Source organism: Epinephelus fuscoguttatus, linkage group LG21, assembly GCF_011397635.1.
Source record: "Epinephelus fuscoguttatus linkage group LG21, E.fuscoguttatus.final_Chr_v1".
NCBI lineage: Eukaryota > Metazoa > Chordata > Actinopteri > Perciformes > Serranidae > Epinephelus > Epinephelus fuscoguttatus.
In genome coordinates, this window is record NC_064772.1 from 17161588 (window position 1) to 17185728 (window position 24141).

Consider the following 24141-nt stretch of genomic DNA (forward strand, 5'->3'; position numbering starts at 1 on the left):
TTAGTCTACTGTATATTAATATTGGACTGTTTTAATTATTGATTGATTACTTTTTGTCACCGCCTCCTGCTGCAGCCGCCTGATCTCATCCACTTTCCAGGTTAGGCACAGTTCATCTCAAATGAGCCTGTGCGTTCTGCGCCACTTGAGAGGAAATAACTCTTCATGCTAGCAGGCGGTGGTAGTCTGTATTCGTCACTCAAAGAGGGAAACCAGACAAGGCCGATTAACTTGATTTTTACCACGCTGTAGCAAACAATAACACAAACAAATGTGAATTGTTTCTACTAAAAAGCTCAGTGGCTAAAAAAAAATCTTACCTAATCTAACAACTTACGTCCTCGTGACTTTAGTCATTTGTTTGCTTTTCTCCCTTCTGTCTCTCTTCTCGTGTGCTAAGCTGAACTGCCAGTCAGAGTGATAGTGTCCACCAATGGGCTCAGATGCCAATTCAACATGCTGAATCAACCAAAAAACAGTCAACAAGGGTCGACAAGGGCCAACAGTGGAGAACACATTGCAAAAACTAGGGCAACAGACGTTCACCAACAGCCGGACACTGACCGACAGCCAACAGTCAGCTTGGTGTTTCAGGACCCTTATATTGGACAGAAGGCAGACATCCCTAAGACTGATATCTCCAACTCACACCAAAACAATCTAGATTGATATAAAGCACTACAGGTATGAGGCAAAATATGTATTTAGGGGTGAACTGTCCCTTTAAATGCCAACCAGGTTACATCAGTTTTTACCTTATCCATGGTTGCTGCATTTTCACTTTGGTGTTGCAGTGTGAAGTGAGGACGGTGCCCGTGGTGTCATTATGTGGTGGCTGGCTGGTTTGAACAACATGGCACTGATAGAGGGTTAGCTGAGCTGATTCAGAGGCTCCCGCTCTACATCGTATCATCACAGCTGAGAGTCCGTAAGAGCCCTCCAACAGAGATCCCTCTCAGCGATGACACACATCTCGCTGTTGAAAATATTGAAGGTCACCGCAGGCCAAAATGAGCGTGTGTAGGTTGATTCTGGGGTCAGCACTGTTTCAGCTGCGGGGCCTGGTGGTTCACTGTTTTGTTTTCTGTTATTATCCTCTTAGGGTAAATCCTCCATCCTCATAATCCTCCTAGTAGTTCAAGCTGGTAGAGTTGGCACTGTCTGCCTGGTTGCCCCCTCCCTCATCCAACCAGCCTCCTGTTCCTCCTCTCTGTTTCTAAATCATTGTCTTTGCCCACACAGCCACTAATGGGGATTTATCTGAGTTATTCTGTTGCTTTGCAGAGCTACACGTGTATATTGTGTCGTTATGAGCAGAAAAGGCAACAATTCACCGTGTTTTAAAGACATCTCTCCAGAGGAATTCATTTCATTTGTATAGTGAGTGCAGCTTTAGTTCAGCTCTTAGTAAAGATGGTGGACCATATATCATATGACTGGGGAACATGTGTGTATGTACACACCCTGTCTGCTGACAGCTCAAGGCGCTCTTCTCTCCAGTGGGAATTCTATGTTCTTTTTAACGCTGATTAAACCCAAAAATGAAAATGCATCTTAAACAAGCAAAAAAATACAAACATTTTTCAAAATCTCACTGTATAAGTCGATATAACACATGATTTAAACAATGGCTGATCTATTGCTATTAGTTTCTATAACATTTATTTAAGGAATACTTCACGCACAAAATGACCATTTGCACATCAAACTGATGTACATGTTGATTTTCTTGCATGCCTACATGGTGAACGAAGAATTCAAAAACTGAGAAAATTCTTGATGAATTGAAGTCATAGGGGGCCGCATTTAACATCAGCAAAACTCTATCAAAACATCTGATTACAAACTCTCACAGAGCTCGTAAAGCATAATCCAAGGCTCATTTATCCATTCGTATGCTCAGTACTTCCCATACACATGCATTACTTGGAAAACCCTAAACACTTGTGCATAAACAGTCCCATGGCCCTACGAGTAGTGTGCTTGGGTAAGCCCTCTGCTTAATGAAATGCACGAGCAGAGTTTAAAGGCACGTACTTGGCCAGGCTTATTACTCCTATGCTTATGTGTTATAAATAATAGGTTTGGTTGCGATAATGCATGAACTCAGAGTGTTCTGCTTTTAATAATAAAAAGACGACAGCTTGTGGCCCTTGAGGCTGTTTGATTTGAGCTAAATGCTAACATCAGTATGCTAACATGCTGACATTTAGCAGATAATGTGCCGCGTTCCATTTACCTTGGGAGTTGGATGCCAAAACTGGAAATGACGTCAAACACAAGTTGATCGTGTTCCAGTAATAAAAGTTGGAAAAAACATAATTTCACAGTGGGGGTGGCTTTAACCAGGTTGCGATAGTAAGGCATTATGATGTATTTTACTCATACAACACTGTAGCAACAGGTCCACAGATCCAACAGAAGTATGTATCACTACAGCTTTCACTACTATAGACGCTCGGAGAAGCCATCTTGGATTTTGAGGTTTGGCTTGATGAGGTTCTATAGACCAGAGCGGCACGTCCCTTGACGTCATGGCCTCGCCCCATTATGGGGGATAGAAAAGCGATTACCACAAAAAATGATTTAGGCCTACGTGTGTTTAGCGGAGAGTTTTGAGAATGTAGCATCAATTCATTTCTGTTTTTTCACCAACTTTAGTATTGTAGTAATGTCTAGTAATTATTTCGACACCCTGCTTGAACCTGAGCGGTCCTGTTTCCCGAATAAATTAAGGTTGGTCGGTCTGCCGGTGTTTTGGATTTACTCGCGACTATGTTAACTGGTGACCTTCAGCCGAATGCGTCTGTGGTTGTCGTAGTGACAACAGCTGTTTTCAACCAGGAAGAGAACACGTAGCTGTCCTCGCGAAGGCCTCTTTATTCATTTTTTCAGAAGAATATCAAAACATAGCCAACGTGCTCCGTCTGTGGACTCTTGTTGGAGGAACCCAGTCACAAACCGACACTCAGTCGCGGTTTGAATCACACTTGTTATGACGGAATGTTGAAAACAGGAAGAGGCCAAGTTGCTTTTCCTGTAAATTTAACTCCTATCTCATAAATTTTCTAAATAGGTCTACACAGTTTCGTCTCTGGTGCCTGTCTAAATAAACATGTGCCATATTAAAGAACCGTGCAGCCCTGTGAAACGTAAAAAAGAATATTTTCACAGGATTCGACCCCGCTCCACCATGGGAAAATAAATAATAGGCACACAATAAACGTGGTGCGCCACTATTACAACACCACTCCACAGACAGATAAAATAAAAATCTGACAACATACAGCCAGCTATGTCTTCAAATTGGGAGGCAGCCAGATCAACTTGTGACCACACTGTCCATGCACTGAGGAACATTTTACAATCTCACTGCTTTCCAATACAAAAAGCAGGGGTTTAAACCCACTTAATTCATAAACCGAACATTTATTGTTGTGCTACAGGTCGATAAAGCCAATATTCATTTCTCCCAGACTTTCCCTCAGCGGGGGGCGTGGCCCCGGTGCTTGGCAGTTGATGATGCGATGTCGCTGTGGTGTATTGATATTCCGAGTCAGAAATATGACTTCAGGGGGCGTTAAAGTTGAAAATTTGAACTGGAAAGATTCAACTTCCTAGTTCAAATGGAACGCACCAATATTAAACACGTTCACCATCTTTGTTTAACATGCTAACATTTACCAATTAGCATAAAACCCAAGTTCTGCAGTTATTCTGTTATAAACCAAAGTAACAGAAAACAACCTAAGTGCTGTATCTTAGGCAACTGGACTTGCTTGGGTTCTTGAAGACATTTCACCTCTTATCCAAGAGGCTTCTTCAATTTTAACTGACTTATAGGACTGAAGAAGCCTCTTGGATGAGAGGTGAAACGTCTTCGAGAAACTTAAGCAAGTCCAGTTGCCTACGATACGGCAATTAGGATTACCATGACCTGGATGACTGAGAACCTTCACTAACCAAAGACAGATTCAAACTGTGACTAAAACTTCATCTTAGTGCTAGCTGTGCCACTGCTGGACAAAGATCTGGCTGAACCCATAACAATTCCTTGCTAAGGTAAAAAAAAAAAAAAAAAAACACTCTGGGTTATTTGTATTTTTCTAAACCAATCAGAATGGTGTTGGGTAGCGCTCAGCTCAGGATGCAGTGACGGTGCTCTTACAAAATAGTGTCAGATGAAATTGGAAGGGGAGGAGAATTCCATGTGAAATAGGCGGACGATGACAATCTGCCTGCTGTGAGTCAGACTAGGGTGTCACCAAAGTCATTAGAATTTATCCTCTAGGAATCTTTAATATCTGTAGAGAATTTCACAGCAATCCATACAATAGTTGAGAAGATACTTCAATCTGGACCAAAGTCGTGCACAGACCAGCACTGCCGCAGCAATAAACAGCCAAATCCTCTTCTCTAAAGCTTGAGCCAGCATTTTTTCAAACAGTAAATGAGTTAAAGTATTGATTTTCTTATACAATCAGTTGACAGTAGGGAGATGACAGATAATGAAGGGAGAGTTGGGGGATTGCATGCGATGTGAGTAGCGTGCATGGACACTGCAGTTAAGAAAAAGCATCATGCGTAATAAATCAGGAGGCTTCTTGAACAGTATGAATGTAAATGACAGTTTGCTAATGTGGTGTTTTATTTTGACATCCTTTCTCTTTAAAAGGGTCTATAAGTTCAGCTCAGTATTTATTCATTAATGATCACTGTGGAAGAGTGATGTCACTTTTATGAAACGGCTGATGTCTCATTTTTGGAAGGAAAAATCATCCTCACTTTAAAGTGCAAATATTCCTGGGACACTGTCCAGTGTTTTATAGCGTGGTTCATTGCTGACCCACCGAGCCAGGCTCTCGTCTCTCTGATGATGAAACACAAGCCCACCATAGTCGACTGAGCCTCTGAGCGAAGCCCTCTGCTTTCCACAACACTGGTTTTGTCTCGAGGTTAAAGGAAAGGTTGGCTCGGAAACTAAAAGTCTATTTTCCATGCCAACATTCTCAGCATATTGGCTCTGGATCTAACATCTGAGATTAGATTTATTGGTCCTTTTGAAGACATTTTTAAGAAATCTGTTTCATTTTGACACGTCTTCAGCAACTGACCACTCGTAAAATAGTTTTGTAGAAGACGGCCAGTGCTCAGCACGAGCTGTAACCTGCAATTTAAACGGATGTATGGTTTTATTTGAGCAAAGTGTTCTGAATCCTAGGAAGGTTTCTGTGGTTTGTCCCCGTTTTGTTGATTTCCTTGGCAGTTCAGCTGGAGAACTCGATGAACTCTCGAATGCGCCCCTCCGTCTCCGATGAGGGAAAAATCTCTCCCACCTCCCAACATCAAGGCCGCTGTTCCAAAATGATTGAAAGGTGTATTACTGCACCAGCAGATCGTCTTCTGCTTCACTGACGCATGGTTGTGATCCTGTAATCCTGTCACTCCTGTCACCAGCTGTGCCACAATGCTGCTTGGTAGCACTGTTTGTTTAGTCTGCTTTCATACCCCACATCACTGAATAAAAGCTCCTATTTCACTTCACTCCTCTATTGTTTTGCTGTCTTGTAAAGTGTCAACGCCAATTAACCAAGTCCAACTCCAGGAGCAGCTGTTGTTCTTGGAAGAAGAAAACGTTCTGATCTCCCCGAGCTCAGACTTCTTTACGAGCGTGTCTGATTGTCTCCACATTTTCCGGGGCTTCACCTCACAAAAGAATGCCTCAGTGTGACTCCGGCCAAATTATGTTAGGACGAGGAATGACAACCACGTAGATGGAGACACACCGATGTTTTAAATCTTGTATCATGGTCAGGGTGAAGCATGGACGCATTATGAGACAGTGGGGCCCTGGGTTTACACATCAAAGGCCCCCACCCCTCCTACAAAGGAGCAAGATGCCCAGACTTGAAATTGTTTCTGTAATATTTTGCAGGTGAACCAGAACTCAGAGACACAAAATCAAGTCAGAGATGTTGTCTGTAGTAGTTGTTGGTCTGTCTTTAGTTGTTTGTTTGTTTGTTTGTTTGTTTTGTCCATTTTGCATGTCTTTGTAGTTGTATCGATTCTCTTTATGGCTGTTTTACGTCTCTAGTTGCTTTGAGTGTCTTTTTTGTCCTTTTGAGTCTTTTTGTGTTTTACACGTCTTGGTATTTGTCTTGAGTCTCTGTCTTATCATTTTGAGTCTCTTTCTGGCCATTTTACATCTCCTTGTAGTTGTTTTTAGTCTCTTTTCATTTTGAGTGTGTTTCTGGTTATTTTGCGTCTCTTTGTAGCTGCTTTAAGTCTCTTTCTTGCCATTTTCATTCTCTTTTTGGTCATTTTGCTTCTCATTTGATTAACTTTCCAACAAGAAATACTAACATCATACTATTATTATTATATACATACCCCTGGACCCTTGGGCCCCTGGGTCTGTGCCCAGTCAGCAGGCTTAGTAATTCCTCAATGGGCTGAGGGCCCCTGAAGAGGGCTCTTTGAATCACAAAAAGGCATAAATGTAAAACACAGCACTAATACTGCAAAGAGTTTTTATTTTTCTCTATTTCAATGCCCTAAATTGGCCTTAATCTGTCATTTGTATATAAACAATAATCTCTTTATGGAACAACAATGGCATGTAATGGATCACAACAATACAAAATTGTAATGACCTTTTTATCCCTCTGTTTTGTAGTTGTCATACCTCATAACATGCATGCACAGTTGAATCTACACATTTGAGTCGTGCATGGTTCAAAGCGGATTTACCATTTGCCCATATGTCCCAGTTACCACATGGCTTATGGTCTTAGCAGGTCGCGACAACAGAATGATTCACATGAAAACATCAGGTCATTAGATGTTCGTTTCGTTCATGTTCCTGCGCTTACAGGCCTTATGTTGCAATCACTAATCCAACACAACTCCCTTGGCCCTTCACTTTATTTATCTTTCATCATCAATGTTGAATTGGATGCTGTATTCTTCAATCTGCTGGCATTAAATTGACAGCTCTGTGTTGTGTCTGTCCAGGCAGGGCAAGACGATGGGCTGCATCAAGAGCAAAGAGGACAAAGGCCCTACGATGAAGTATCGGCCGGAGAATTCCACGGTGTCGGACCCCAACGCAACCATCACCACACCTCATGTGGGTCACTACGGGCCGGATCCCACCCAGCTGCAGCAGAACCAACAACCCTCCTCCTCAGCGGGCTCTGGGGCTGCAAACTTCAACCACACCCTCACACCATTTGGTGGCTCGTCTGCCATGACCCCCTTTGGAGGAGCGTCGTCCTCCTTCTCCGGTCCTGTGTCCAACTCCTTCTCTGGTGCTGTCTCAAGTGAGTAGTGTTGTAATGTAAGATGTCATTACAGTGCTGATAATGGTCTTAGTGGAGAGCATTGCCCTTTTTTGTCATACTTAAAGGACCATTCAGTGGTTTGTAATCTTGTAGCCCATTTGCTTTACTGCTGAACACTTTTTAAAGCATACCATTGGGTTTTAGCTTTTGAATGTATTTTTTCTTATTTTCCAGGCAGCCACTCATAATCTTTGGATGCTTCAATCTGCTTTATGCCGTGGTATTTTCATAATACCATATGGTATTCATTATTAATACCATCTTTTTTATATGGCATTTATATCAAGTTGTAGAGACTTGACTAGCTGCAGATGGGTAATCCATCATGTTTTTCATCATTTTTAGTCATGCTAGCAGCTCTGAAGATGGCACTCTGCTGCTCCTCAGAGAAAGAATACGACTGACTTTGATTATCCCAAATAGTTCTGTTATCGTCACCATGAGGTTGTCTATTTTTAAGTGAAATGTCTTAACAACTGTTGGATGGATTGCCATGAAATTTACCAGATATGTCCATGGTGCCCAGAGGATGAATTCCAATGACTTTGATGATCCCTTAACTTTTCTTTTAGCTCCACCAGCAGGTCAAATGTTTCTCTTCCTGTGAAAAGTCTCAACACCTTTTGTCAGCTTTCCTCTGGATGGGTAATCCATCATGTTTTTCATCATTTTCAGTGATTCTAGCAGCGTGGCTCTGGGGCTTACGATCTCCTGGTAGCCAGTTGTTGATCCCAAATATCTTTGGTATCGCCATCAAGAGGTTTACATTTGTGGTTTTGAATGAAATAAGGTCTTACAGGTTTTACAAATGTAAGGAGTTTGCGCCACAGCAAATACACGTGAAGTCATATTATGCATTTGTGGATCCGTTTTTACACGCAAGACTGGATTTGCACATTTGTGGATTGTTCCTGTAAGTTTGCGAGTCAAGTGACATGTGTTCATGTGATATTACAAATGAACTCCAATAAAAACTTCCATGAATATCTCAACAACTACTGGATGGATCACCACGACATCTTGTATAAAGATTCATGTCCAACTCAAGATGAGTTTTAATAACTTTGGTGATCCCTTTTCACCTGCCACCATCACTTTGTTAGAAACTTTGGTTCATGACCAAACACCTTCAGAAATGACATTCCAATTACTTAAAGGTATACTATGGAGGAATTATTGATTACTGCTTATGAACAGCAATGCCAGCAAAAGAGGGAAGTGAAAGACAACAAGGCATTTTACTTCACTATATATGCAGTTTTTTTTCGGTGTCCACAATTATCAAAGCTTCCTCTTGGATCATTGCTGCTAACGATCTGGCACCTGGTTGCTGCCATTTGAAATCCTGACCTCAGCCCTGTGCTGGGTCCAGGAACGCCTTGAGCACAGCAAAATAAGACGAAAATCAGAAAATACTGCTGATAAATTCACCACCACACACTTGAAGTGAATCAAAGTGATGATTGAAAGGAATGACTGAGTTAATACATTGTTTTTGAGGAAAATCCTGCATAGTATACCTTATGTTTTGTGCTGATAAGAAAATGTTAGCATGCTTAACTTAACTCCTGTTTTATCACAGTATTTTGGCCACAGGACAAAAATGTCAAAATAAAACAGACATGATATTAACTGTGGTATAAAATGCACTATGCTGAGGAGAATGGTCACCAGCAATGTAAAGTATCCATGATAACATGTGTTACAGTAATCAGTAAATGGGCTAAACCACAATGTACCTAACACTGAGCTTAATTTGGTCAGTGTGCTGATCCGACATGTTGGTGTCACAGCTAATGCCCCAGCCATTGTTACTTTAACTAGCTTTTCCTTGTTAGATTGAACCCAAGTCCTGTTATCATCTGTGATCACCCTAAATGTGTCTGAGCAGTTTACAGCGATCCTGAAAGCAGAGAGATGAGATTGAACCCTCCTGTTTCGGTGGGATTTAGGGTGTAATCCTCCTCCACGTTGGATTATCTGAGCTCAGGGGGGGGGGGGGGCGAAGGTGGCACTGCCATGGTTATTTGCTTTCTGCAGGAGATAATGGGATTACTGTTGACAGCATTGTTATCGGTGGTTGGTATATGAATGTCATCTGTGTGGGGTATTGCTGTAACAGGAGGCAGAGTGTTTTACAGGACGGGACGGAAAGATGACGTGACTCTTAATGTAAATGACTGATCTGTGTCTTGTAATGCGTCTTCTGCCATTAATATGTTTTATGCGCAAGTGATGGGATCTAGATTATGATTGTTAGGCAGTTGATCCCATTAAAAACTGCTTTAATGTATTGACTTTCCTTTTGCTTGTGTCAGTCACGTCTAGTCTAGTCACCGTCATATTCTCATGCAGGAGAAATCTCATACTATAAAATTATAAGCCAAAGGAAATCAATACAGTTTGAGCTCTCAGACCTTGACGAGACAGATTTATCTCCCTTAATTGGTCTTTAAACAGTTGCACACACACAAACAAACCCTCCACAGCATCATAATGTCCTCTGCTAACATCATTATCCGCTGGTATGTGTGTAAAGTGCTCACATTCACACACTCACAAGGTATTTATTCATTACACGTGGGTCCTTTTTTGTGTTTTAGGTGGTGTTACGTTCTTTGTGGCCTTGTACGACTATGAAGCTAGAACATCTGATGATCTCTCGTTTAAAAAAGGAGACCGCTTCCAGATCATCAACAACACGTGAGTATCCTCCCTGTTTTGTTTTTTTTTCTTTTCATCTTTCCAGGCAATTGCATGACATCACCCACCAGCCAGAGCGTTTCTTGGGCTGGTGCGACATAGTGCATTCTGGTAATCATATGTTTTGTATACCACAGCGCTTTCCCTCTGTTTTCTCTGGTCATATAGCTCTAATTTAAAAAGTATATGCTTCTTAGTACTGCAAAGACAGCCCAGTTTTATGGAAAGACCATCCTTCCAGTAGAGAAACACCTCTTTAAAATAGCAGCAGATGTGACAAGATGTCTCTCTTTAAAGCAGTAATCCCTAAACTGCACCTGTTCCTTGTATATCTGTATTCATGAATGAGTTTGATTACTGTTTGTTTCCTGATGCTGCTGCTTTCTGCACGGGGCCGTGGATCTTTTATTTGATTCATGCTGTGGCAGAGATGTCGCCTGAGGTTATAGCATTGTAATGTAAAGTAGATTAGTCTCATTCAACCCTCATTGTGACAGTGTTTTTCAGTCCTACCTCAGATTTCAAAGACAGTTCAAAATTCGAATCATGTTGAAATGAATGCAGAACCAATTACTTTAAAAGAGAAAAGAAAAGCCATGTACCTTCAAACCTTTACCATAAGCCACCACGCTGGCTAAAGTGAGGATCATTTCCTTCAACATGACCCTTAAATTATTAACCAGTAACCTTTATTAACCAGTTTCCATCCAGATGATCAATCATAGCGGGATATATAAGGCCTTGGTTGACTGTTAAACGAACGAGTCATTTGTCTCATCTCTCCTGTGTCATTTTGTCCTCCTGCAGAGAGGGAGACTGGTGGGAGGCTCGCTCCATCAACACAGGGAGGAACGGCTACATCCCGAGCAATTACGTGGCCCCTGCCGACTCCATCCAGGCTGAAGAGTAAGACCTTGTTTTAACCTCATTACTCCATCTGCAGCACGTGCACCAGGAGACTAATAACACCGCCATGATCACATCTCACATGGCTCGTAACAAGCACAATATTAACGGCTTCACAACCAAGATGAGGCTTCATAATTGACTGAATTGATTTTCAGCAGTCAGCTTCACAGTCACCACTTAAAGGAATACCTCACCACCAAATGACTCTTTGTGTGTTAATTACTTATCCCGTGCTATGTTCAACTCATGAAGAAAACTTTGTTTTTCTCGCATGCCTCCACGGTGAACGAACAACAAAACTATATCAAAACATCAGTTTGCAAAGTCTCGCACAACTTATGCAGTACAATGCAAGTCTCATTTTTCCAGTCGTATGCTCAATGTTTTCCAAACACATTCATTTTTTCTGAAACCTTACTATTTAAAACACCTCTACCTTCACTGTTTATGCAGAAGTATTTTAAATAGTATTAAAATGCATCTATTTGGGAAGTTCTGAGACTGACAGTTGTGTGAGAGTCTGTAAACAGATGATCTGCTGTTGTTAAACGTGGACCTCTATAACTTTAATTCATCAAGAATTTCCTCTGTATTTGGATGTTTCGTTCTCCATGAGCACATGCGAAAAAAACAAAGTTTTCCTCACAAATTCAATGTAACACGGGTTGAAAAATTGATTCACAAATTATCATTAGTGGTGTGAAGTATTCCTTTAAATTTTGAGTGTAAAGTTTTTTCTTTCTCTTGACAGGTGGTACTTTGGTAAAATGGGACGTAAAGATGCTGAGAGGCTGCTGCTGAATCCAGGAAACAATCGAGGGACTTTCCTGGTGCGAGAAAGTGAAACTACTAAAGGTGATGATCACTTCTTCATTAACAGACAAGTTAAGTGAAAGGAGGAATTTTCAGGCATCCAGAAGTTGGAGTACTTTAAGGCTTTGATGGGCACAAAACTTTCCCGGTTTAATTGTCGGTACAAAATAAGAGCAACTGCATCAGAAAATGTCTGTTAAAGGTTAAAACTGTTCACAAAATATGTACATATGTACAAAAACTCAAAACCCAGTGAGCTTAAAATTTCTATTGCTAGCACTGCCAACAGTGATGATTGATAGGAATCTGATAACACATCCCCCACTTTAAATCAGCTCACTCTTGGATTCTAGGTCAGTGTTGATGGATTCTGCAATGATGTGGGGGTTTTTTCTCAATGCAAAAACAAAGCTCTGATTTGACCCCTCTGACCAGCTTTTTTTCCATGGTCACGTGAAATGATAAAAGCGAGTGTTGTAGTATTTAGAGCACAAGAATTAAGTGCACAGAAAACCTGTACTGTTAGCTCCCAATAATGTGTCAGTCTAACTGTGTTTGTCAGACATTCTTCAGACAGACTTCTGTTTCTTGATCCTGTGGTATTGTTTTTTAATGAATGTGTTCTAAACAGTAGAACAGACTTTTGATAATGTCTTATAGAGAAATTGAAATTTCCTTGGTTCTCCGTTTGGTATATCTAATGACTTTGACGGTAACATTGGTATTTTTCAACCCGGACCCAATTTTCCCATGTTTTTGTGTCTAAGTGACTAATGGAAACAACACTTTTTGAAATTGGCCCAGTATTGAGTGAGACTGGTCTCACACTGCGCTCTTACACTGTCTCTTCAAAATTTCATGCTGTTATGCTGCCTTGCCATCCTGTATAAAAAACACAATCATGTAATGGGAGAAAAGAGTTGTCTTGCCTGTAAGTCAGCATTGGAGGTAACAACAGGGCTGAAATGACGTCAGTATAAAAGGGACAGCTGATAGGATGGGATCATGGGCTGCATGGTTGTGACATTTTGACAACATCTTATGCGTGTGACCCACCACAGGAGATTCAAACCAGTGGTTCTCAACTGGTTGGTCGCAGTCCAAAAGTGACTCACAAACGTGTCCAGTTTTTTAGACAACGTGCTTGATTTTTGAGTCCAGCACAGAGCTTTGATTTTGAAGTGCTGTTTCCTGCTGTAGATTGAATGACTAATGGACAGCTTCTTTACAGAGACAGCAAACTAGCTCAAGAATGTCGCCAAATGCAAGGATAATGCTTAATGTATTAGACTATGTGGACCTTGAACTAATGACTAAGGAGAGATCTGGACCCCTCATGGCTGGACTAGTTAGGAACCACTAATTTCAATGGTAGCTGTTAGCAGTTAGCAGCTAACTCAAAAAAGAAGAACAGCGACTGAAAATAAAGAAAACAATGAGGTCTGGGAGCTCCTTCCCCTCTGAACAGAGGACAAGATCAACTGCGATGTAACAGGGACGGATGATTTCTATTGGCATGATAAGCCATTGTCATTGTTTAAAAAGCGCTGCCAACGCCTTTGCTGTTTGTCACATTCGAGGCCGGCACTGTTATGTCACGTCACCCCTCTTTTGCTTCAGCGATGCCGGCATGCTGTCTAAAATTACACTCTGGGGTGGCAAGATGCTGCCATTGTTTGGTTCTATGTAAAAATGCAAAGGCCGCATAAAGAAGGGACTTTGTAGCGGCCCTACAGCACGATCTCTGTGTTAAAACGGTTTTTGGCAAAAACAAGCTCTTTGAGTGGATGTGACTTGACAGTGGGCAATCATGGCAGCTTGTTTCTTACTCAGTACTGGACCAATTTCAAAAATTGTTCCCACTATTCACTAAAAAGCAAACATGGCAAAATAGGGTTCAGGTTGAACAACACCAAAGTTACCGTTTAAAGCCATTTGATGTACCAAACTGTTGGAGAAAAATCACTTCCATCACTTTCTATATCTAGACATAACTGGGAACTTAAAGGTGGGGAAAAAAACTTTTTCAACACAACACAGTCCAATCTTTGACACTTTTGTTTCGATGGATGAAGAACATTTCCCTCATCTCCTCTAGGTGCTTATTCTCTCTCCATACGAGACTGGGACGAAGCCAAAGGAGACAATGTGAAACACTACAAGATCCGCAAGCTCGACAGCGGGGGATACTACATCACTACACGCGCACAGTTTGACACATTACAGAAGCTTGTCAAACACTACACAGGTATGTAGTGTCTCTCTCTTTTTTCTGTCTTCCCTCATTCATTATTCATCACAGTCTTTCATCACACCTGAAAATTAGTCTCAGTCACACCTGCTGCTCTGTGCCGCCATGCAGTTTCCTGTTCCACCTGCATTATGCCCCAGAGATGAATAGTCTTTAATTTTAATAACAATTCACGGAGCAGTTTTGATTTTGAGCCTTGTCTACGGGCCTGAGGAGGGTTGAGGTTAAATCACTGTTATCCCACTTCATTTCACTCTGGAGAGGGTTTTGGTGTGTTAAAAAATCATCTCATTTATATTTCATCACTGTTAGTTTAAGAGCATGAATTCATCCACATCAAATGGAATGAATCGATGCATGAAACAGACTGCTTTTAAAACCCTGTATCCTGCTGCTTCAGAGACTCATGTGGGTGTGTGTGCCTGTGTGTGTTTGCCACCGCTGAGTGTAATAATGTAGTGTTTTGATCTCTACGTCTCGCTTCATCACAGAGCATGCCGACGGGCTTTGCCACCGGCTGACCACAGTTTGCCCCACAGTCAAGCCTCAGACGCAGGGGCTCGCCAAAGATGCGTGGGAGATCCCGCGGGAGTCCTTGCGACTGGAGCTCAAACTGGGCCAGGGCTGCTTCGGAGAGGTCTGGATGGGTAAGAGCGAGACAGACGAGACACGCAGGAACATGTTTTCTGACATCATGCATTTGTTTAGTATTCAAGTCATAATTAGCAAGATTGAGAAACACAAAATCAGCCCATATTTATGTAGAAAATGCAAACATTATGTGCATAAAACATCCAAGGAACACTCCAGAGCCTGTATTTATTGTGTCTATTTTGGTCCAAACTGGGGAATTATCCACTTCCTGCAGTTGCTTCCTCTGTTTGTTGTATCCTCTTTATCTCCAGAGATCGTCTCACTCAGCAGCCAAACTGATTTGTTCCTTTCTTGAACCGCGGCTCGTATCCGCTCATCCCAGGCATATTTCATGCGAGGAGTGCATGCATGATAGCACATGTCTGGGCAATTACAAGACCTAATTAATGATATTGTCTCGCTCCCACCCCATTAACAGCACTGATTACCCCCGCGGCCTGTGGGCTTTTCTCTCCCTATATCTTTGTCTCCACAGGCACGTGGAACGGCACCACGAAGGTTGCCATAAAGACGCTGAAGCCGGGCACCATGTCGCCTGAGGCCTTCCTCCAAGAGGCTCAGATCATGAAGAAGCTTCGGCACGACAAACTGGTGCCTCTTTATGCTGTGGTGTCCGAGGAGCCCATTTATATCGTCACAGAGTACATGGCCAAAGGTATACCAAACACACCTGAGAAGCTCCAAACTGACATATTTGATAAGTACTTAAACTGATTGTCTGAGATCTCTCAGCCCTGGGGAACAACACGACTCAGCAGTTTCCTGTCACATGACACAGATGAGATCTATTTTTAAAGAAAGCAAAGCGACATCTTCGCCTGTAGTCTTTTCGGGCACAAAACTGATCACGCAGCTCTGGTTTTTCAGGCGCTGATGTCAGATATACGCATGGTGATTTCCTTAAAGGAAAAAATGTAAATTTTATGGATGTTTTAATTAATGTGCTGCACAGATTGAGAGTCCTTGAAGGTCCCTTGTGGTTCCCTGAGGCCTGAAACTGGGATGTTTAATTGAAAACTGCAGTAGTTTGGGGGAGGTTTTCATTGCTTCAGCTGCCATGTGTTTTTTTCTCTGGCTTTCATGAGTAATTAGATTTATGTGTGTGTAAATGTTAACTCGATGACATATGCCTCTGTGTGAGCATGTGTGTCTAAATGCCAGTAGTTTGTTGATCTACTGTGTGTTTTGATCTCATAACTGTAGTATTTTCCACAGATCTCCTCACGCAGAATACTTTGAATCACATATCAGTTCACAGTCAAGCTTAATTTGATATTCAGTCTCATTTCCTAACCAGGTACAGTAATAACGGAGGGCTTAATTGAAATATTTAACATTTCATACAGCAGTACATTGATATGCAGCTGGTGTCACAGCCCTTTTATAGCTCCTATAGTATATCATGGCTGTCCTGCATTTACGACTTCTCCCTTTCATGTTTTTATAGGGAGCTTGCTCGACTTCCTCAAAGAGGGTGACGGCAAATTCCTGAAGCTTCCCCTGTTAGTGGACATGGCTGCACAGGTGAGACAAACCACAAATACCTGCATTTTTTATGCCTTTGCGCCAGCGATAGCTGTGGCCGGAGGCATTATGTTTTTGGGCTGTCCTCCGTCTGTCCCATTCATGTAAACACGATATCTTAAGAACGCCTTGAGGGAATTCTTTCAAATTTGGCACGAACGTTCACTTGGACTCAGCAGTGAACTGATTAGATTTTGGTGGTCATAGGTGATAGGTCAAGGTCACTGTGACCTCATCTGTCTCATTTTTGTAAATGTGATATCTCAAGAACACTTAGAGGGAATTTCTTCAGATTTAGCAGAAACATTGACTTGGACTCAACCATGAAGTGATTAGATTTTGGTGGTCAAGGGTCACTTTTATCTGAATGCAGTATCTCAAGGACACTTTGAAGTAATTTCATCAAATTTACCTCAAACATCCATTTAGAGGCAGAGAAACTGATTAGATTTTGGTGGTTATAGTTCAGAGGTCAAAGTCACTGTGACCCTGTCCGTCGTCGCATCCTTGTGAATCAAATATCTCAAGAATACCTTGAGGGAATTTCTTTAAATTCAGCACAAATGTCCACTTGGACTAAACAATGAATCAGTTAGAATTTGGTGAGCAAAGGTCAAGGTCACTGTGACCTTCCATGCATCTCATTGTCGTGAATGCAACATCTCAAGAAGGCCTTGAGAGGACTTGGACTCAGCCATGAAGCGATTCGATTTTGGTGGTCAAGGGTCACTTTTATCTGAATGCAATATCTCAAGGACACCTTGAAGTAATTTCCCCAAATTTGGCACAAACGTCCACCTTGTGGCAAAGAAAGTAACTACATTTTGGTTGTTGTAGGTCAAAGGTCAAGGTCACTGTGACCCCATCCGTCGCATTCTCGTGAATCAAATATCTCAAGAAAACCTTGAGGGAATTTCTTCAAATTTGGCACAAACGTCCACTTAGACTTCAGAATGAACTGATTAGAATTTGGTGGTGGAAGGTTAAAGGTCAAGGTCACTTTGACATGTTTTTTGGCTTCATTACTCAAGAATTCTTACGTTAATTACGACAAAACATCACACAAATGGCTGATGAGATATTATGATAAAATAATTAGATATTATATCCAAAAGGTCAAAGGTCAACTTCACTGTGACATCATAGTATTCTGCAGAAACACTTTTCTAGCCATTATTCAAGCCATCATATCTCAGGAAAAGAAGGGGGGACATTTGGTCAGATACCAAATTGGTGACACTAATCTTGGGTGTCCACCTTGAACCTGTGCTGATTGTGTAGATCTTCTGTGCAGCCAGGGGGAAGATTGTGTGTGAAGCATCCATGTTTTCACAGACGTGGATGTAAACTGTAACTGCCACCTGACTGGTTCACAGAAGCACACAACTGTGAAGCAGTAACTCTAGTTTGTTTCTCGAGTGCAGAATTTGTGTCAGTGAATGTTATGTTCACTGTTCTATTTTAAATCTCCGATTTTTAAAAAAAGAAACGACTGCCTCGGGTAAACATGTCCCCCTCAGTTTGCTTTTGTTCTTTCATTATTAGCATCCTCTTTATGTCTGACAGAGGGCTTCATGTTCTGAGCGTGAAGAGCTAAAAATTATTTGCCAAAGCAGCCTTCGTGAGATGCTGTCAAAATGTTTTGTTTTTAGATTGCTGACGGCATGGCTTTCATCGAGAGGATGAACTACATCCACAGGGACCTGCGCGCCGCCAACATCCTCGTGGCCGACAACCTGGTGTGCAAAATCGCCGACTTTGGTCTGGCCAGGTTGATAGAGGACAACGAGTACACAGCGAGGCAAGGTGGGTCCACACACAAACATAAGCACACACATAGACTGAGTCACAGGTGAGGTGTCAGGGCAGAACAGTGGCCTCACAGCAAGGACGACTCCCTGTTGCTTCCTATCATGGTGAATTAGGATAATAGTGGAAACCAGATGCTCCTGCTCTCTCTGATTAGTCGCACTTTGCCCATGCTGAGAGAATTCATCTCACTGCAATGTCGGCTCCTTAAAGGACTGATTCACTCAGATTACTACCTGTGCCTGTCATGGTATACAGCTATGTGGATCATTTTGGATGTATTTGCTCAGGTTTTGAGAGTCTTCTCTTAGATTTTTGCCTCCAAGCTCTTCTGCTGTCAATGTGCATGTAGTTGAACACACACCCAATAAAATTTAGGAATTAGTCTTTGAAGTTTATAGCAGGAGCAGCTGTGAAACTGTTAAAATAGTATTGGACAACAAATATAATCAAATCAGGAAATAAAGATAAGATACCACTGACAGTTTTTGGAGTGTATACTCCTTGATAATAGAGATAACAGAGTGCATACCTCACAAGATGGTGTCCCCGTCCCACACAGCATGACATAGCTTCACATTTTCTATAGAGGCAGCTTGGTTGGCAGTTAACTGACCACAGAAAAATTAACTCAGCAATAACAAGCAGCTTTAAAAATTATATCTACAGATAATACTCCAATAAGGCAGTTGGAGAGTACATAAAATGGGCTTATCAATATTGTAACAATATGTAGCAGTGTTAGCTTAGCTGCTATACAGCTGCAGCAGCACTGGTTGCTACTAGCAACAGACGGTTAACTGAAGCCAACTGCTGTTGGCTGAAGAGATGAATGAGATTTTGTTTGTGATGCTCTCAGCTTTGATAAAGTTACATTTAAAATATTCAGCAGCAACATCTCTTCACAGTCCCAGTGTTACTTTGGTTATTCCTCAGATCGCAGCGAGTTTACATGAGGACGATATCTTCAGGAGAAAGTAGCACTGATGAAAACTGTTTACAGAGAGGCACATTGATTCATTGAATTAATGTGATTTTTCAGAGGTTCTGTATGCGACATTCAAAGTATTAATAGCAGTAAACCGTTGTTTGCTATGTAAAGATAAAGTGGAGTAATGACCTGTGCAGAGAATGAAGTCACTCTCCCTGTGTGTGTGTTGTAATCTGTGCTTCTCTGTGGCCATGCACGCATGTTTGTGCATGTGTCTCTCGCTGGCTGGGTCATTGCCGCCATGATGCACTGTGTTCATACATCCAGAACTGCTGATAGCGTTACGGTGCCTATTGTGGCTTCCAAGTAAGTTCAAAAACAGCTGCCCACTTAACACAATTAGCTCTGTCAGTGCTGTTATCATTGTTTAGAGCTGTTTATGGAGTTAGCACCATTAGCTGCTAGCTACCGGCTCAGCCACTTCCATGTTGAGAACCATGTGCAGACAAGGCATACACTCAAAAGAGGCATGACATGTAACACAACAGCATCGGCCTCTAGTGTGACATATACGCGTCAACAGCGCTTTGTAAACAATAACAATGGCAAATCAGGGCAATAACAATCATTTACTGTCGATGTTTGAGCTCCCAAATCTCTTTGTTTTCACAATTTACTGACATTTACAGCCGCTGTTTTTCTTCTTTGAGTTAGCCACTAACTGCTAGTAGCTACTTTTAAAATCTCCCATGGTGGGTCGTGCTCATAACACGGCGTTAAAACTTTACATGCCCATGGTCCATTTCAGCACTGTTATTCCTCCTATGGCGACTTAAAAGCGAGATCAATCTGCCCCCCCCATTCCGCCATTGTGCTGTATATACAGCACGAAGAGGCATGATAGTCCCGCCTTAAACAGGCAGTGTTAAAGGGGCCAAAGAGCATAATGTCATGCTTGCTCAACTCTAGGGAATTTGTATTAATTTGAGTGAAACAACCCTTTAATCATAAGATCCTTACTAATGTCCTTTATACTCACTCCTATCCTTTAAACCTTAAATTTGAGAGACTTTTCTCTGAGGCGTATTTACAAGCTGAAAACCAGAAAATGATGTGATTAAATTATATAATTGTGATTCACTGTGGCCTCTAGACATAAAGCCAGACATGAAGGAATACGCCCTCTAGTGGAGTCACCTCACACCTCTCTCCTCTCCATCGTATCACAGGAGCCAAATTCCCAATTAAATGGACAGCTCCGGAGGCTGCTCTGTACGGCCGCTTCACCATCAAATCAGACGTCTGGTCCTTTGGGATCTTACTCACCGAGCTCGTCACCAAAGGCAGAGTGCCCTACCCAGGTAAGTGACAGTGACAGTGACACACTCATACACACACCGAATGTGAGAAAAAAAAAAAAAAGGTTGGCATCAGAGGGTGGTGATTCACGGCCAGAGTTATCAGCTTTCAGTCTGTCAGTAGACGTCAAGCTGGCGTGCTTGTTAATGTCTGAGGATGAAGTGAAGCCGTCTGACATTGTCTGCACTGGTTGTTTATGCCTCTGCAGGGGGAACACATACACACACACACTGATACCCTCACACACACGCACATTTGAGATTAGATGAGACCATCTGGTGGAGGACGATCAGGAGATTGAACACCACTCTTGTTTATAACCATCTGCCAGACTGACACTGCCCTGGGGAGTGGTGCCTGCAGTGTTCTGCACCACCTTCGCACAGCTCCGCTCTCTATCAGATGGAGCGCTGAAACCATTAATAGATTACTCCACTGATTTAAATATTTTTGATTACTGATTGAAGGGGTAGTTGGACATTTTGGGAAATACACATATTTGCTTGTGGGAAATACACGTTTACTTTCTCTGCTGCAAGTTACATGAGAAAATCAATACCACCAACACAATACCAATATCTGTGTGCTGAATATTAAGATGCAACTAGCAGTCCATTACCTTAGCATAGCATAAAGACTGGAAACAAGGGGAAACAGTTAGCCTGGCTCTGCCCAAATGTGCTCTGCCTAACCACACCTCTAATGCTCACTAGTGAACAGGTTGTATCTTCTATTGTTCAATCCATACAAAAAATGAAGTGTAGGGTGTGTTCAGACCGAAGGCAAAGCGAATTTTCATCTTGCGTTACTTGCGCAGTTACAGCCACTGGAGGCCTTTTGAAGTAAAAGTTGTTCTTACTAACTCTGGAAGGCAGCTAACGCTAAGGCTAGTGCTAATGTGGTTTGTAGAAAGGTACAACTGATAGCTAGAATCAAGTAACAAATGCGTATCTCCAGACCTTGACATGTGGTCTTATGGCTTTGCTCACTGTTCTCCAAGCTCCCTCAACTTTTTGGTCTGTCTCTGTATAGTACAGTAGGCCACTGATGAGCTCTTGGTGCCCAGAGACAGCAACGATAACTTGGTCTTGGTCCTGTTCCTGAATCTGTGTGACGTCAGAAAAATATCAGCGCTGATAGGCCTTCCAAGTGCATCATGCAACTTTTTTGCTAAAGTTGAAACACATGAACACATATCTGTGTCCATTTGTGTCTTTGCATTGACTTTGTATGTAACTGTAGCGCATGAAATGTTTGGTCTGAACACACCTTGAGAATAAGAAGTTGTTGTTATTGGATGGCTTTCTGGAGTCAGGAGGTTGCCAGGCAACAAGCATGGATTATAGACCGAATCATAATGGTTATTTACAATAACGTCTGCATGGAAGTTACAGCTAAAAACCAAAAAAGCGATGACAGTATCTGACAGTCTTCCTGCCATCTCCTCCTCAGGCATGGTGAATCGTGAGGTACTGGAGCAGGTGGAGCGAGGCTACCGCATGCCCTGTCCCCAGGGCTGCCCCGAGTCCCTGCATGAGATGATGAAGCTCTGCTGGAAGAAGGACCCGGACGAGAGGCCCACGTTCGAGTACCTCCAGTCCTTCCTGGAGGACTATTTCACCGCCACAGAGCCACAGTACCAACCTGGAGAGAACCTATAGCCTGCCTGGACTCTGCTGCATATCCCTACGCCTGGGAGCAGATGCACTTAAAGACACGAGCTCTTAATTATTCAACTCTACGAAAAGTCGACTGGAGACCAAGCTAACCAGTCGCATAAACCACTACATGCTCCACCCATTGGTTATTTTTTTATTTCAGCGTCCGCCACCATTTCATTTTACTTTTATATTTTTTTCTTTTAATTCATGGTACGACACAGGTCTTAATGTTTGATTTTTTATCTTTTAAATACACTACATGTTGAATTCTCTCTCATGGACACAGTATAATTGCTGTAAAAATAAGCTGTGATAATTCCTCACAATAGAGAAACACAATGTTAAGACTGATAGTCCAACTGTTCTGTGGTTTAATGTGGAGATCTCACACTCCATTTCCCTCCAAATTGTATTCTTTTGTGGTAAATTGGTAAATTATGCATCAAAACAATGAATTATTAACAGAGATAATATATTAAACTAACAGGGAGAAGCTCTCAGGGGACTGATGGTCGTTATCACAGTCCATTTGACAAAGATTATTTAAAATTAGATCCCACACAGCTTAACTTTAATTACATTTCAGCAGCTACAGTGCAATCTTTTATTTCTTACAAATGGCTGACAAGAGTGAGACTGTGACATGGTCTTTTAAGCCTTTATAATACTTTAAAATGTGTTCTGTTTTTTTATATTATTTTCTCTGTGTTCTTTTATTATCACAAGACTTTATCACATTTTATTCACATCACACGGACGTGGTTTTACAGCTTCAGTTGAAGACTTCCTGACTGTCCATCATCATCCAGACAATTCTCTGTTAAGACTTTTTATAACAATGCCATAATTCTTTCTGCCCATCACTGCCCGGGTTGCATAATCTCAGTTTACACAAAACAGCCTGTATAATGTGTCAGTGAGTTAAACAGTGATGAAACTCGTGGACTTGCAGCTTCTTGCCAGCTCAGAATGACACCTCACAGACACGAGATGATTTTACCGGCTGTAAAACGCTTTCTCAAAATGGAAATCATGAACAAAACAACCATTTAATCTTCTGAAATGTGACTGAACGAAGCACTCGGGACTCCTTCACGTTTATGTATCTAAGGTGGCACCACAGAAACTCTTTGTATAGCAATGATTACAGTTTTTTACAGTGATTTTATCTTTGCATTTTGCTTCTGTGTGGACTCTTAGGGACAGTATTGTGATGGGAATAACACTAATTGACGCCTGAGCTTGTGAGAAAGGGCTTTGTATATTATAAAATCCTCATTTTATAAGATTATTCATAAAACCGACAACATTGCAAAATATATTTGGGGGGGAGGGAGTGGGTGGGTTGGGAATCATCTGAGGACTTTGTACAATAAAGACGTGATTTTGCAAAGTCCAGTGTTCTTTTTTTATATGTAAGGTTCAGTGTGAAAGCTTGAGGGGATGTATGGAAGAAATGAAGTATTAAACTTCAATTAAAAGCCTAGTCCCTTTTGCTAGCCCTGTCTCAGTTAGACGCCTGGTCTGGTTGCCAAGCAATTTTTTTTCTAGAGAAGTTCTTTGGATGTATAAAAGTGGGTTGATGGCTACCTCAATTTATGCGTCCATTCCTCAGTTACCCTGTAAGTTATTCATATTCCTTTGGTCCATGAGGGTCCTCGGATCAAAAGAATCAAAAGGGGTTTTCATAAAAATGAATCCAAGTTTTGAGTCTTGTTTTAACAAGATGGTGTTGTGTCACCGCTGTCTGCCAGAGCTAGATCAAATGAATGATTCATAATTGATATATTAGCTGAAGCCTAATTTTTAAACAAGTAATATTTATGCTGGTTTAAATAATCAATATGATTGTATTTCCTGGTCTGCGCTGAGCAACAGTTTTGTGTGAAAGGAATCAAAGGCCTGTCCCCAATATAGGCCCGTTGATTTCAGTGATTTAAGCAAACAATAGCGCTGGGTTCTAATTGTTTTACGGTAATAATGTTTTATTAAGTGTATAATGACCTAAAAATAAGAAGCGTTGTGTGTTTGTTACCTGTAGCAGCCCAGAATGGACAAACTGAACACTGCTCTAGATATGGCCGTTTGCGTTTGAGTTTCACATTCACATTTTTGTGTTCTCACGTCGGCCACTATAATTAGAAGCCTCTACCCCTCTACCAAAACACTGATATTTTAACTTGA

The 24141-nt window shown here is 41.7% G+C and overlaps 1 protein-coding gene across 1 annotated transcript in view; it reads left to right on the plus strand.

The window, feature by feature from the left end:
- The window catches only part of LOC125881847 (tyrosine-protein kinase yes-like), a 32996-nt gene extending 9713 nt beyond the window's left edge, over positions 1–23283 (plus strand). The window contains exons 3-13 of the mRNA XM_049565229.1: positions 7015–7322; positions 9947–10046; positions 10854–10952; positions 11707–11810; positions 13867–14016; positions 14511–14666; positions 15149–15328; positions 16121–16197; positions 17850–18003; positions 20167–20298; positions 21749–23283. Coding sequence (XP_049421186.1) covers positions 7028–7322; positions 9947–10046; positions 10854–10952; positions 11707–11810; positions 13867–14016; positions 14511–14666; positions 15149–15328; positions 16121–16197; positions 17850–18003; positions 20167–20298; positions 21749–21957 — 1656 coding nt within the window. The 5' untranslated portion in view covers positions 7015–7027 and the 3' untranslated portion in view covers positions 21958–23283. The remainder of the gene's footprint in view (positions 1–7014; positions 7323–9946; positions 10047–10853; positions 10953–11706; positions 11811–13866; positions 14017–14510; positions 14667–15148; positions 15329–16120; positions 16198–17849; positions 18004–20166; positions 20299–21748) is intronic.
- The last annotated feature ends 858 nt before the right edge of the window (positions 23284–24141 follow it).